The sequence below is a fragment of the Dipodomys ordii genome, unplaced genomic scaffold (assembly GCF_000151885.1).
Source record: "Dipodomys ordii isolate 6190 unplaced genomic scaffold, Dord_2.0 Scaffold56, whole genome shotgun sequence".
Lineage (NCBI taxonomy): Eukaryota > Metazoa > Chordata > Mammalia > Rodentia > Heteromyidae > Dipodomys > Dipodomys ordii.
Window position 1 is genome coordinate 7,142,073 of NW_012267272.1, and position 15,256 is coordinate 7,157,328.

At 47.8% G+C, this 15,256-nt stretch overlaps 1 protein-coding gene across 3 annotated transcripts in view; it reads right to left on the reverse strand.

Annotated features, from left to right (window-relative positions):
• Positions 1–15,256, reverse strand: part of Slc37a3 (solute carrier family 37, member 3) — a 65,269-nt gene that overhangs the window by 542 nt on the left and 49,471 nt on the right. For 2 of the 3 annotated variants that reach the window (XM_013021631.1, XM_013021633.1), the window contains exons 14-15: positions 14,913–14,978; positions 11,503–12,066 (exon numbers count right to left, since the gene is read on the reverse strand). In XM_013021631.1, the coding sequence (XP_012877085.1) occupies positions 11,974–12,066; positions 14,913–14,978 (159 nt within the window). In that variant the 3' untranslated portion in view covers positions 11,503–11,973. Of the gene's footprint in view, positions 1–11,502; positions 12,067–14,912; positions 14,979–15,256 lie in introns of those variants that run through there. The other variant, XM_013021632.1, reaches the window with a different exon arrangement.

Below are 15,256 nucleotides of genomic sequence, written 5' to 3' on the forward strand. Positions count from 1 at the left end.
GGGAAGCAGCAGCAGAGCAGAGCGGAGCGGTGCGGGGTGCGGGCCAGGCCCCGGGCGGGCGGGCCTGCGGGGGATGAGTCACCGGGAGCTGTGAATGCTATTCTGAGCGCTGCCAAGGACACGGATGCTCCTGGTGGCCCCCGGCCCCCCTCACAGCTCCGTTCCTTCCTGATCTGGCTGCCTGAGCCCAGCACGTGCTGTATCGGCCTCTAAGCCTTGTTGAGACGCTGTTCCTGCGCAGGGAAGGGCAGACCTTGCGGAATTTCCTAAATGAATCACCTGGCCGTTTATTTCACTAAGGGAAGCTAAGAGGTTTGTGAGTTGAAGTGGTAGAGTCTCGAAGGAAAAATCCACCTGGGACTCAACTCACTCACCGTTCTGCCGAAGCAGACAGTGCCTGCGTTCACGGCTCAGTCTGTCTGATCCCCGGACGTCCATCCGTCCATCCGTGGGTCCATAGAAAGAGTTAAGTGCTAGAAAGACTGTCAGCGGGCGCTGGAGGCCCGCCCCTGTGATCCAGCTATTCCAGAGGCTGAGCTCTGAGGACCGCAGTTCCAAGACAGCCTCTTGATCCTCCCATCTCCAATCAAGCATCCAAAACCTGGAAGTGGAGGTGTGGCGTAAGTGGGGGAGTTCCAGACTTGAGTAGAAAAAGCTAAGCCACAGCTCCCAGGTCCTGAGATCAAGGCTCAACCTTGGCCGCCTTCCCCGCAGGAATCTAAGTAAGAATGTGGCTGTCTAGCTTCTTCGGCTGCTCTGTACTAAGTGGCCACAGCTCTCCAGGGGAAAGTCAGCGACCTCCTTCCTGTCATTATCTTGTGTCACAGATTCTCAGGGACGAGTTCTGGGAAAAGGAGAGTTATGCTTCAGAAACATGGAGACAGCAGGAAATGGCATTAACATCATTTCTGAATTAGCATACATTAATTTTACATTGGAGTTTCACTGTGATAATTCTACGCATTGTAGATGCGCAAGGCTCAGTTTAAACAATCACCCCTCTAGCCTATCCCCCAATCACCCTCCCTTATTCTTTTGTAGCTGGAGTCACACACCCTGCAGCCCCTTTTTCCTAATTCTAGAATTTTTATGGTAACACCAGGGACCCAAAATCCTCAAACTAAAAACCAAGCCAGGCCCTGGTGGCACACACCTGTAATCCTTGTTACTAAGGAAGCTAAGATCTGAAGGTGACAGTTTGAAGCCACCCAGGGCAGGAAAGTTCATGAGACTCTTATCTCCAATTAACCACTAAAAAGCTGGAAGTGGAGCTGTGGCTCAGGTGATAGAGTGTTAGCTCTTGAGCACAAAAGCTCAGGGACAATGCCCAGGCCCTGATTTCAAGCCCCACAGCTGATTGTGTGTGTGTGTGTGTGTGTGTGAGAGAGAGAGAGAGAGAGAGAGAGAGCGCATGTACTATGTGCATCTAGTTATATGACCATCAGAACAGGCAAAGCCCACAGATATAAAATGCAAATCAGTACTAGGCAGGGACAAGGAGGAGGGGCACAGAGTGGCTGGTGAGAACTATGGGATTATTTTTCCAGGTGATAATAAAATATTTTTAAAATACATAGTGGTAATGACTGCACAACTCCTTGAATAAACTAAATGATGAATTGTAAACCATAAAGGCATGGGGTTTATAGTATGTGAGTTATGTAAAATAACCATGTCCGGGGCTGGGAAGGTGGCTCAGTGGTAGAGCGCTTGCCTTGCATGCTCGAGGCCCTGGGGAAAAAAAAAAAAAAATAACCATGTCCGTCAACTAATGAATAGATAAATAAAATGTGATATAGCCATACAATATTTCTTTCTCTCTCTCTCTTTTTTTTTGCATTGGTTAGTTTTTTTTTAATTTTTTTTTTCAGTTGTGGAGCTTGGAACTCAGGGCCTGGGCACTGTCCTTGAGAGTTCTTTTGCTCAAGGCTAGCACTCTACCATGTAGAATCACAGCTCCATTTCCTGGTTTTCTGGTGGATAACTGGAGAAAAGAGTCATGGACTCTCCTGTCGAGGCTGGCCTTGAGCCATGATCCTCAGATCTCAGCCCCCTGAGGAGCTAGGATTGCAAGCATGAACCACCAGCACTTGGCTTTTAATTTAACTTTTTAAAGAGAGACACGTTCATTCAGTATTATGATCCGATTATGACATTTAGCAAACAGAATGGTGAGAGATATACATTATACCCCTTTGCAGGAATGCTCTGTACTTTGCACAGAACGGAATCTAAAATAACCTGTAGTGCTAGGTCCTGTAACCATAGGGCTTAGCCGAGCTCACAAATCTGTTTTCGTTTTTTTCTAATTTTATTTTGGTGTGAAGATGCTGTACAGAGAGGTTACACTTAAGTCAGTAAGGTAATGAGTACATTTCTTGTCAGGCATTGTTACCCTCGCCTTTGTTTTTCTCCCATGATCCTTCCCTCTCCCTCCTTGTTTCAACATTTTATTATTCTCCTTCCCCTCCCCAAATTAGAAAAATGCATATTCAAGAACAAATCTGTTTTTACATGGGACTTTTTTGTTGTTCTTTTTGTTGTTGTTGTTGTTGGTTGTAGGGCCTGAACTCTGGGCCTGGGCACTGTCCCTCAGCTCTTCAGCTCAAGGTTAGCACTCTGCCACTTGAGCCACAGCGCCACTTCTAGCTTTTTCTGCTAGGCCCAGGGCCTCGTGTATGTAAGGCAAGCACTCTACCGCTGAGCCACCTTCTCAGCCCATTTTATTTTAATATATTTACAAAGAAAAGCTAGGTACTGGTGGCTCACTGCTGAGATCTAAGGATCAAGGTTTGAAGCCAACAGGAGCAGAAAAGTCCATGAGACTCATCTGCAGTTAACCACCCCCAAACCAGAAATGGAGTGCAAAAGCTTGGGGACCCCACGACTAACAATAGCAAAAAATTTACAAGGAAAGAATTAACGGTGAATTTAATTGCTTTATAACATATGCAATTCATGTATGCTGTACTAAAATAAAGCAAGTATCTCACATACTGAAGAAAAGCTTCTCAAATTTTGGAAGTGGAGCTGTGGCTCAAGTGGTAGAGAGTTTGCCTTGAGCTAAGGGACAGCACCCAGGCTCAGAGTTCAAGACCCACAACCAACCAAAGAAAAAGAAAAGAAACAGAAAAAGAGAAGTGCTCAATACTATCACAAATACTTTATCAAGGGGAGAAAAGAAGACAGCCTTGTTTGCTCTCAAATCCCAGGTTTTTCAGATTTTCCAAGTGAAGACTCACATAGCCCCCAAACATTTATCACCGAGAAGCACTTTCTTTTTACTTTTTTTTGTTGTCAGTCGTGGGGCTTGAACTCTGGGTTTGGACACTGTCCTCAGCTCTTCAGCTCAAGACGAGCGTTCTACCACTTGAGCCGCAGCGCCACTTCCGGTTTTCTGGTGGTTTATTGGAGATAAGAGTCTCACGGAGTTTCCTGCCTGGGCTGGATTTGAACCACGATCCTCAGATCTCAGCCTCCTGAGTAGCTAAGATGACAGGCGTGAGCCACCAGCACCCAGCGGGAGAAGCACTCTCTGCCCCTGGGCAGGGGAACCGTGGCCACGAACGGTCTGCTGTGTGATTGTTGTAAGAACTAAGCATGGATTAGACTGGAGCCAGGCCAGGGGGGAGCCTGACTGCCAACTCTGAAGTTGTTTCAGTAATTCAGGTAGAGCAGGGGTGGAAAAGCTTGATCCTGCCAAGGGCCATTTGGATACTTAAAATATCACTGACACACTAGATAGAATAATCCATTGAAAGCCCATTTTTTAAATTATCAGCTTAAAAATTAGCCTGGTATGTTAAGTCAAACATTTAATGAACTCACCTCAAAAATGATGGCAGGTACTACGCGAAGGATGTTAGCTGGTGTTGGTGGTATTGCTACTTGTAACTGCTTCTCCAGGTTTGTTTTTTTAATTGTTGTTGTTGTTGTTTTGTGCTGATCTGGAGCTTAAGCTCAAGGCCTGAGCGCTGTCCCTGAGCTTTTTTTTTTTTTCTCAAGGCTAGCGTTCTACCACCTGAGCCATGGCGCCTCTTCCAGCTTTGTCTGAGTAACTTATTGGAGATAAGAGTCTCTCCGGCTTTTCTGCCCCAGCTGGCTTTGAACCAAGATCCTCAGATCTCAGCCTTCTAAGTAGCTAGAATAACAGGTGTGAGCCACCAGCACCCAGCTGTGTGGTAAGTTTTGATAAGAATTGCCCCCAGCAGTAAGTTGTTTCAAACATAGAGGCATATTTTAAAGCCTGGCTCTTCAAAGTGGGACATTGTTCCGGCTTAGGTAACGTTCTGGAACGTTCTAGAACTCCAGCCGGGGGAAGTTGTGAGAGGTAGCAGCTCCTCCTTGCTTTGCAGCTGAGTGAGTTCATGTTGTAGGTCCTGAGGCACATCAGCAGTTCCTTGTCTAGCTAAAGCTGTTCACTTCCCATTTATCTACTTCTCAGATCCTGGAATCTTTCAGTAAATGTCGCAATTACTTCTGCCTACTCACCAGCGTAGTCCAAGCATCACAGAAGGTTTGGACCTTCCAGAATGGGAAAGTGCAACATGTTAGGAATTCCTCCTATCACCTCCCTAATTTAGCTTCAAATGCTGGCAGCTTGTCGGGGCTCTGGAGCTTGACCAGCCTGCCACGCGCAGTCCAGGCCCTTCACGAAACTCCTCCAACCAGTGGCTTGTTAAATCCTCCACCGATGTCAAGACTGAGATGATGCAGCTCCTTCGAAGAAGAAGAAGACGAGGAGGAGGAAGAAAAGGAGGAGGAAGAGGAGGAGGAGGAGGAGGAGGAGGAGAAGAAGAAGAAGGAAGAGGAGGAGGAAGAGGAGGAGGAGGAGGAGGAGGAGGCTGGATTGCCATCAGTATAACACCATTCCACTTCTCAAATGCTAGCTCAAGTGTTTTCGTTGATAAACTATGTCCCTCAAGTTTTCACCTCTGTGGTACTGTACATGTCTTCCAGTGAAGTTACACCAGCCCGGTGCTGGTGGCTCATGCCTGTAATCCTAGCAACTCAGGAGGCTGAGACTTGAGGATCACCATTTGAAACCAGCCCAGACAGAAAAATACAATTACCTTCCATTAACCACCAGAAAATTGGAAGTGGTGCTGTGCCTCAAAGTGGTAGATCACTAGCTTTGAGTACAAAAGCTCAGGGACAGTGCCCAGGCCCTGAGTTCAAACCCCTCAATTGACACACACACACACACACACAGACACCCAAAAAAGAAGTTCTACCATATAAAAAAATGGCTGGTTGTGCAATATTTGTTCTGCGTGCTCAGTGTTAAAGCACTAATCCCATCTTACTGACTGCTAAGTCAGTCACCCAATCTGCAATGGTTCACCAAGAAAAATGAACACTCTGAAACCATTTCACTAACAGCTCCGTAGCCTGTGAACTGTGTTGGTTTTCCCCAGATGCACCTGGTGCCCAGCTGATTGGAGGTTAGCATGCTTCCAGCTGTAAAGGTTGGCTTTTTCCATTACCGCCCATGCAAGGCCACAGAGGAACTGCACGGCTTTGCCTTTGACTTTAACCAGAATAGAATCATTTCTCCATTTCTCTTAGAAAAATAGGTACTGCATCAACTTCTCTTTGTGGTTGACCTTTGTAGAATGTCACACAGCTTTTTATTGGTTTCTGTGTGTGTGTGCACAAGTGCACACACATGTGCACACATCAATACTTGGGCTTGGGCCTCACATGCTCAGCATTTTCACTGATGCTCTACCAGTTTAGCCACGCTTCCACTTCCAGCTTTTTGTTGGTTAACTGGAGATAAGAATCTCAGATTTAGGCTGGGAATGTGGCTTAGTGCTAGAGTGCTTGCCTAGCATGCATGAAGCCCTGGCTTCCATTCCTCGGTACCACAGAAACAAAAACAACAAAAAAAGTCAGGCCAGGCGCTGGTGGCTCATGCCTGTAATCCTAGCTACTCAGGAAGCTAAGATCTGAGGATCACGATTCAAAGCCAGCCCGGGCAGAAAAGTCCATGAGACTCTGATCTCCAATAAAGAAAAAACTCACTCAAACACTGGAAGTGGCACTGTGGCTCAAGAGGTAGAGGGCTTGCCTTGAGCTGAAGAGTGCAGGGACAGCGCCCAGGCCCAGAGTTCAAGCCCCAGGACCAACAAAAACAAAAACAAACAAAACAAAAAGTCAGAACCAAGCTCCAGTGGTTCATGTCTGTAATCCTAGCTACTTAGACTGAGATCTAAGGATCACAGTTCAAAGCCAGCCCAGGCAGGAAAGTCTGTGAGACTCTTATCTTCATTTAAGCACCAGAAAACCAGAAGTGGTGCTGTGGTTGAAGTGGTAGAGTGCTAGCTTTGAGCTGAGGGACAGCGTCCAGGCCCAGAGTTCAAGCTCCACAACCAACAACAACAAAAAAAGTCAAGTGGCACTGTGGCTCAAGTGGTAGAATGTTAACCTTGAGCAAAAGAAGATCAGGGACAGTGCCCAGGCTCTGAGTTCAAGCCCCAGGACTGGCAAAAAATAAAGCAAGAAAGCAAGCAAAAAGAGAGAGAGAGAGAGAGAGAGAGAGAGGAAAGGAAGGAAGAAAGAAAGAAAGAAAGAAAAAAAAAAACGAAGCTCAAAGTTGTCTGCCCATGTTGGCTTTGTACTTGGATCCTCAGATCTCAGCCTCCTGAGTAAGTAGGATTATAGTCATGAGCTACCAGTACTTGGCCACTTGAGTTTTTTGTCATTGGTGGTGGTTGTGGGGCTTGAACTCTGGGCCTGGGCGCTGTCCCTCAGCTCTTCAGCTCAAGGCAAGTGCTCTACCACTTCAGCCGCAGCACCACTTCTGGTTTCCTGGTTAATTGGAGATAAGAGACTCACAGACTTTTCCTGCCCAGGCTGGCTTTGTACCGTGGTCCTCCGATCTCAGCCTCCTGAGTAGCTAGGATTACAGGTGTGAGACTCTGGAACGTGGCTTTAAAGTTTGTGTGTGTGTGTGTGTGTGTGTGTGTGTGTGTGTGTTAGTCCTGGGGCTTGAACTCAAGGCCTGGACTGGACACGTCTCTGAGCTTTTTTGCTTAAGGTTAGAGCTCTATCACTCCAACCACAATTCTGTTTCTGTTTCTGGCTTTTTTTTTTTCAGTAGTTTATTGGCAATAAAAAGTCTCATGGACTTTCCTGCTCGGGATAACTTTGAACCACAATCCTCAGATCTCAGCCTCCAGAGTAGCCAGCATTACAGGTGTGAGCCACTGGCACCCAGCCTCAGCTTTAAGAACTATCTCGTGTGAGTGCTGCCAATGACAGGACAGAGAGCAGAGCTAGAGTGAAGCTGGACATCCACTCCTTGGGGACTTCAGAGGCCAAGGACAAGGCCACAGCTAAGGCCAGAAGCAAAATCAAGCAAAATCATCCAGGTAGATGCTCCCAAGAATCTGTCTCATTGTGAACAGTTGGGAGGTGACTTAGGGTGAGCAGGAGGAGGCTGGGAGGGAACTGAGAACTTGGAGGAGGAACTTAAGAGGGAGAGGCAGAAATTGCCAGGAAAGTCGGAAATACAGAAATCTAAAGCAATAATGACATAAAGGACCTGCAGCCGCGTCCAGGTCTCCAAATGCAGGGTGGAGCGAAGGGTCGCTGGGACTCTGTCTTCCCGTGTGGAGTCCAGAGGTCTGGCCCGCCACAGGAAAGGGCCTAAAATAGAGCAATGATTGTTTGGAGCGGGGAAAATGGAAAGGCCACGCTCAGAGCTGCTACAGAAATCCACTGCCATGATCCTGAAGCATTCCGGGAGGGAAGCCAGACGGCAGAGGATCGCAAAGGTCGTTTCCAGGGGCCAGTCCAGTCTCCCACTGATCCCTTTATCCACAGGCTTTTTCCACAGCCTCTAATTGACCCTAGAGACTTGGCTTCGGGCATGTTTTAACTTAATTAGGGACCTGTTTACTTCTCAAAAGTTCTGTTAACTGATACACCCAAGGACTGATAGCTGCGAAATTAGCTCTTCACAGAACCCAGGAAGGTAAACCCTGTTCACCCTGAGGCACAGCTAGGGTAGTCAGAGACTACAAGTGGCTCTTAGTAAGGTAAGGTGGCTGATAAACATCTTCCTTGAGGGAGATGCTGGACTAGCGGAGCAGCTGCGGCCGACGTGCTTTATTCTAATGGAAACCAACTGCTCTCAAGCTTCCAGAACTCTTCCACAGTGGGCCTAGGAAAACAAACAAAATGCTAAATAAACAAACCCACACTCACACAAAAAATTCTAGGATTACAGCTACCTGAAGTCCTGCTTCAGGGCTCAGTGATGCTAACTATTAAACAAGGTGAAGGCCTTTGAAGTCCTGGAGGAAAGGTTTCACCTAAATACAATTATCCTACGAAATCTGTCAAACTGGGTGGCCCTTTTATCTGATTTTGTGTCCTGTTGACATTCAGAGATGACAACTTCCATATGCCACAGGGGGGAAAAAGTCTTGGAAAGGGCTTCAGATAGCTTTGCTACTTTTCCTCTCATTTCTGAAAAAGAAAAGTGTTATTTCATTATTTCTTTCATCAAGGGCAATGCAAGCTGGGTGGTTCCAGCCTGTTAATGCTAGCCACTCAGGAGGCTGAGATCTGCAGATCACAGTTCAAAGGCAGCCTGGACAGAAAAGTGTGTGAGTTGTATCTCCAATTAACCAGCAAAAAGCTAGAAGTGGAGATGTGGTTCAAGTGATAAAAGTGTGTCAGACAGTGTCCAAACCCTGAGTTGAAGCCCTAGAAACTGGCGCGCGCACGTGCGCGCGCGCGCACACACACACACACACATACACACTGTAAGCCATACAGGGCCCCCCAATGGGATTTCTGGTTCCAAGCTAATGAAGTATTCACTAAGGGGCAGGGGCCTGGCAGAAAGCCAGACTTGGGTGAACTATACACAGAAATGATCACACATTGTATTGATCATCCAGGATCGCAGAAGAGTAGAAATGCATTTCAATGCATGGGTTTACTGGGTGGTAGAACTTTCACACTCAAACAGGATTAGGAAAAGAGAGTAAAGAGGGATTTTTTTGGGGGGAGGGTCCAGTCGTGGGACCTGAACTCTGGACCTGGGTGTTGTCCCTCAGCTCTTCAGCTCAAGGCTAGCGCTCTACCACTTGAGCCATAGCGCCACTTCTGGCTTTTTTCTTCCTGCTTATGTGGTGCTGAGGAATCGAACCCAGGGCCTCAAGCATGCAAGGCAAGCGCTCTACCACTGAGGCACCTTCCCAGCCCAAGAGGAGGGATTTGCGGGGGGGGGGGTAAGGAGGGGTTGGTTGTGGGGCTTGAACTCTGGGCTTGGGCGCTGTCCCTGTGCTCTACCTCTGAAGCCACAGCGCCACTTCCAGTTTTCTAATGGTTTATCAGAAATAAGAGTCTCAAGTACTGGGCTGGGAAGGTGGCTCAGCGGTAGAGCGGTTGCCTTGCATGCTCAAGGCCCTGGGTTCGATTTCTCAGCACCACATAAGCAAAAAGAAAAAAGCCGGAAGTGGCACTGTGGCTCAAGTGGTAGAGCACTAGCCTTGAGCTGAAGAGCTGAGGGACAGCGCCCAGGTCCAGAGTTCAGGCCCCACAACCGGACCCCAAAAAAAAAAAAAAGAGTCTCAAGTACTTCCTGCCTGGGCAAGCTTTGAACCACCATCCTCAGATCTCAGCCTGGGTAGCTAGGATAACAGGCGTGAGCCACCGGCGCCCAGCAGGAGAAGGGTGTTTAACACTTCATTATTAATTGTATAAAATAGGTTTCATCATGACATTTTCATACCTGCAAAACGTACTCCAATCTTAGTTACCACCCCATCCCTCCATTACACTCGCTCCTCCCTCCCCAAGAGACGCTTCTTTAAAAGGCCACCTGTAGAAAGCCACCGCAGGGAGCAACTGGCCTGCCATGTCTGAGGAAGCCATGAGCCCAGCAGGCGCAGGGTCTGCACGGCGTGTGCACACACAGCCTCACCATGAGCGGGGTGATGCATGCCTGCAGTCCCAGCCCTTGGGAGGGAGAAACAGGAGGATGACACGTGAGGACCATCCAGGCTACACAACAAGATCCTGTCTCGGTAATGTGTGTGCCAGAAATGGGACTTGAACCAGGGCCTCCGTCGCTTGGCTTCTTTCGCTCAGGGTGGGCTCTATTGGAGCTGAGTCTCTCAAATCTGTCTGACTGGGGCTTTCAACTTTGATTCTCAGATCTCAGCCTCCTTCTGAGAAGTCTGGATTACAGACGTGAGCCACCAGTGCCCAGCCTTCAAATTACTTTCGCTGACAGAGGATGAATTTTCAGTGAGTTTTTGCTGTGGCCTTGCCTCCAAGGGAAAGGAAAATGAAGGAGAGCGAGACGGCAAAGAGAATGTTTCCAAAGCACAACGCATCCTCCATGCAGGGCTGGGGGTGCGTCTCCCGTCAGCCGTCCCCAGTCGCTGCGCCACTCACCCACCTGAGGAGAAACGGGGTAGAACAATATTGGTGGTGTCGGGGTGACACTGCTCTGCTGACAGCGGAACGGGGTTTGTCCCAGACTGTTCTTAACTTCAACGAGACAATCCAACAGAGTCTGCAGACTCTACTCTGGGTAGGGGGCAAGTCTTCACAGATGCTGCGGAGGGGGCCCCGGCACCCCCAGTGGGCATGTGCACTTGAGCAAGGCTGCAAAGGAAGCGCCCAGACTGCAGCACCCAGACACCTAAAACTGCCAGACTTCAACCCGGAGCTGGGTTTGGGGTGCAGCCTAGCGCAGAATGCATGCACGGCACATGCAAGGGCCCTGGGTTCCACCCCAGCACCACAGAAAGGTAAATGAAGACGGAACACACAGCGCATGGCAGAAGTGGCAATAATGAGACAAATATTTACTATAAAAGTCAGTTTATTTTCCCTTCCTGTGTTTCTTACTTTCCCTTTATGTTAGTAAATGAACAACAGCATGATTATATTTAATCTGCATGATTCAATAACATTAACAAGTTCATCAATGCACCACATTGTGAAATATAAAGCCAGAGGTTGAAAAAAATATTCCCTACCCAATGCAAATTAGGAATCTCTCACAATTGCACAACTTCCTCATTTGCTTATATAATTTAAAATATACAGAATGACCTTACAACCTTGATTAATATAGAAAGGACAGCCTAGCAGACATTTACACTACCATCTCCTAAGAGGACAGGGCCCAAGGCCGGGCAATCATCAATCCATTCACATGACTTGAGGGCACACTAATTCTAGTCTGCTGAGCTACGTCCTAGAACCCGGCTGTGACCGAGAGCAATCCTCTAAGAGCCAACTAAGCGGAGGATCTCAGAGGTCGCTACCACTCCCAGCCTGTGGCTTGAGAAGGAGTCCCACACTGGAATGTCCATGATATCTGTCCTTGAAAGGGAGACTATGGCTCCACCCCTCAGAGTCCTGTGTGAAGTGGGAAGGGAACAAGCAGCCAAGAGCTTCTGGAGTAAAGGACTGAGATGGGCCAGAAGACCAGAGACACCCAGCACTTGCGCGATCTCAGACGCCCATCTAGTGACCAGCTTGTAGCCCCTCCAGCAGGTGTTCTTCGCTATTCCAAAGCGACCCCACTCTCGGCATGGTCACCAAAGCAAAACGCAATGGATCCTTTCCCTCCTCCTGGCTCTGCCTGCCGTCCACGCAACGCGTAAGGCTGGAGAACATGGTCCCAGGCCGACACAGTATCTAAGGCAAGAGGGATAAACCTCACCAGGCGATCAAAGGCTGCCTGCGGGTCCATACGCCATTCAGTACATTCACAGAACAACAGTAAAAAGAAATCACCAATCATTCCTGTAGTGTAGAAAAATAGCACGGCCTCCTCTACCGGAGGCGTCTCGGGCAGCTGGCGAGGCTGCAGAAAGCCGGCTCCTGCGGGTGCCCTGAATCCTCAGACAGGGAGCTAAAGACCTAATGAGCAGTCCTTGTGAAGGCACGCACGCGTCACCGTGGTCCTCGCCGCTTCCTCTGGGCGGGCACCAGTCACTCGCTCAGCATGTGAGCTCGTCCCCTCTGCACCAGAGAGGACATCTCTCTAGCTATTAATGGCGAGATAAACAGAATTGTACAACTTGTCTGTGAAGAGAAAAAAGAATTAAACATGCAGCAACCGTGTATTTCTTCTTGTGGGGGGAGGGCAAGGGTGTCAACCAGTTTTGGGGGGCTTCAACTCAGGGCCTGGGCGCTCATTTTGCCCAAGGTTAATGCTCTACTACTTGAGCCACAGTTCTACTTCCGGCTTTGTGGTGATTAACTGGAGATAAATGTTTCAGACCTTTCTGGACTTGCTAGCTTTGAACCCTGATCCCTAGATTTCAACATTCTAAGTAGTTAGGATTACAGGCTTGAGCCAATAGCTCCCCACAACCATTTCCCTCTGTTAGAACATGTTTTTATTTGCCAAAGCCAGGGTTTGAACTCTGGGCCTTGTACTTGCTCTGTTGGCTTGCTATCTTAGGGTACTCAACCGTTTCAGCCATGCCTCTAGCCCAGTTTTTTCCTGGTTATTTTAGAGATGGAGTATTTTATTTTTGTTTTTTTTTTTGTCAGTTGTGGGGCTTGAACTCTGGGCCTGGGCGTTGTCCCTCAGCTCTTCAGCTCAAGGCGAGCGCTCTACCACTTGAGCCACAGTGCCACTTCCGGCTTTTTCTGCTTATGTGGTGCTGAGGAATCGAACCCAGGGCCTCATGTATGCAAGGCAAGCACTCTACCACTAAGCCATCTTCCCAGCCCCATGAGATGGAGTTTTGAGGATTTTCCAGGCTAGCTTCAAAGTAAGATCCTTCTGATCTCAACCTCCTGAGCAATGAACACCATGTTTTGAACATCTTAGACTTAAGACATTAATTGTGACTTCATATAAAGATAACTTGAGATATCAAGTATCAAAGTTCAAAGCTGGACTAGACAGAAAAGTCTATGACACTCCTCCTCCCAAATAACAAGCAAAAAGCAGGGCTAGAGATGTGGCTCAAGAAGCAAGGAAGCAAGCTGAGCAAGTGCCATGCCCTATGTTCAAACCCTAGAACCAGCAAAAAAAAAAAGGTACACAATTGTCTAAGCTCAGACCTCAGTCTCCTGAATAATGAGGATTATAGGTATAAGCCACCCGTCCCAACTAAATCAAGGGTTTTTTCTGCAACATTTGCCAATAGGGGGCTGGGAAGGTGGCTCAGTGGTAGAGTGCTTGCCTTGCATGCTTGAGGCCGTGGGTTCGATTCCTCAGCACCACATAAGCAAAAAGCCAGAAGTGGCGCTGTGGCTCAAGTGGTAGAGCGCTAGCTTTGAGCTAAAGAGCTGAGGGACAGCGCCCAGGCCCAGAGTTCAGACCCACAACCGGATCCCCCCCCCCAAAAAAAAATTTATCAATAGGATCACAGCAGGAGGTTTATCTGAAGGGGCTCCCTCTGCTTAGCAGGGATTCAGGAAGAGAAAAGGTTCTATGATTCCATCTTTAGAAGCTGGAAGGCCAACACTTGAGTGCTTTGGGGACTTGCTACAGTTGCACTACCTCGGGCTCCATGGAGGGGCTAGAAGACAGCTGCCTCCAGTTAGGCCAGCCTAGACACTGAACACGCCCTCTAGAGGATACAAGCCGCACCAGACTTTCAGCTGACCAGTCACTGCCCCGCCAATCATGTAAGAGAAGGCCATGTGGCAGTTCAACAGGAAGCCGCCATTAAAAGCACACGGCCATTTTCTGTACTGGATGTTTCCCAGAGCACAAAATCCCAGCTAAGAATGCCCAAGACAGAACTATCTCGTCGGCGTTGGCTGCCCTAACCCAGCTTTGCTTGGCACCCATGCTAATTTCCTTCAGAATTCCCAAATTACAGTTAGCAGACAGACGGCAGCCTAGAAGAACACGCTGATTAATGGTTGGCAAGATTTAAGTAAGTCTTGATTTGTTAGAACTAAAAATGGCAATGCTCATTAGACTCAGATCAAGAACTTAGCCAGCTAGCTAACTTGGTACCTGATACTTCCACTCACGGGCTGGTGCTTTACCAACTGAGCCACGCCTCCAATCCCAAAAGTGTGTCTTTTAGACTAAGAAAATGTTACTTTTCAGCTGGGCACTTGTGGTCCACGCTTGTAACCGTAGTTATTCAGGAGGCTGAGATCTGAGGATCATAGTTTGAAGCCAGCCCAGGCAGGAAATTCTGCAAGACTCTCATCTCTAATTAAACACCAAAGAGCCAAAACGGAGCTGTAGCTCAAGTGGTAAAGCATTAGCCTTGAGAAAAATCTTAGGGACAGTATTCAGGCCCTGAGTTCAAATCCCAGGACTAGCACCAAAAAAAAAAAGCTATTTTCAGCTAGGCAACAGTGGCTCATGCCTGTACCCTAGCTACTCGGGAAGCTGAGATCTGAGGATCAAAGTTCGAAGCCATCCTGGGCAGAAAAATCCATGAGACTCTTATTTCCAATAAACTATTCAGAAAAAACCAAAAGTGATCCTGTAGCTCAAGTGGTAGAGTGCTAACCTTGAGCACAAATAGGTGAGGAACAGCACCCATGCCCTGAGTTCAAGTCCCAGGACTGGCCCCACCCCAAAAAAAAACTATTTTCACAAATAGGATCTTTAATTTTGTTGGTTTCAATAAGTAATTAGTAAATGTCCTGAACTAAATTAATTTTCATAAAAATGGTTAGTTAAAAGAAGTACAGACAGGTACTGGTGGCTCACGCCTGTAATCCTAGCTACTCAGGAGGCTGAGACCTGGGATTATGGTTCAAAAGCCAGCCTGGGCAGGAAAAGTCCTTAAGACTCTAATCTTGAACAAGCCACTAGAAACCCAAAAGTGGTGCTGTGGCTCAAGTGGTAGAGTGCTAGCCTTGAGCTGAAGAGCTGAGGGACAGCGCCCAGACCCAGAGTTCAAGCCCCACACTGACAAAAAAAAAAAGAGGTATATACTTACCATGAGAATGAAAAAGTAGAAAACCCACATCCATCCTAGGTTGTCCTGGATCAAAGACACCAAATACTAAAGACGACAAAAACAAATTAAATGTAAGTATTTATCATTTGATAGAATGAACCAGGTGCAGAGGTTCACATCTGTATTTCCAGCACTCAGAAGGCAGAGGGAGTATGATCTCAAGTTCAAAGCCAGGCTGGGCGGCAGTAAGAACTTGCCTCAAAAAAATTTTTTTAAATAAAATCAAATAACTAAGGGGCTGGGAAGGTGGCTCAGTGGTAGAGTGCTTGCCTTGCATGCCTGAGGCCCTGGGTTCGATTCCTCAGCACCACATAAGCAAAAAG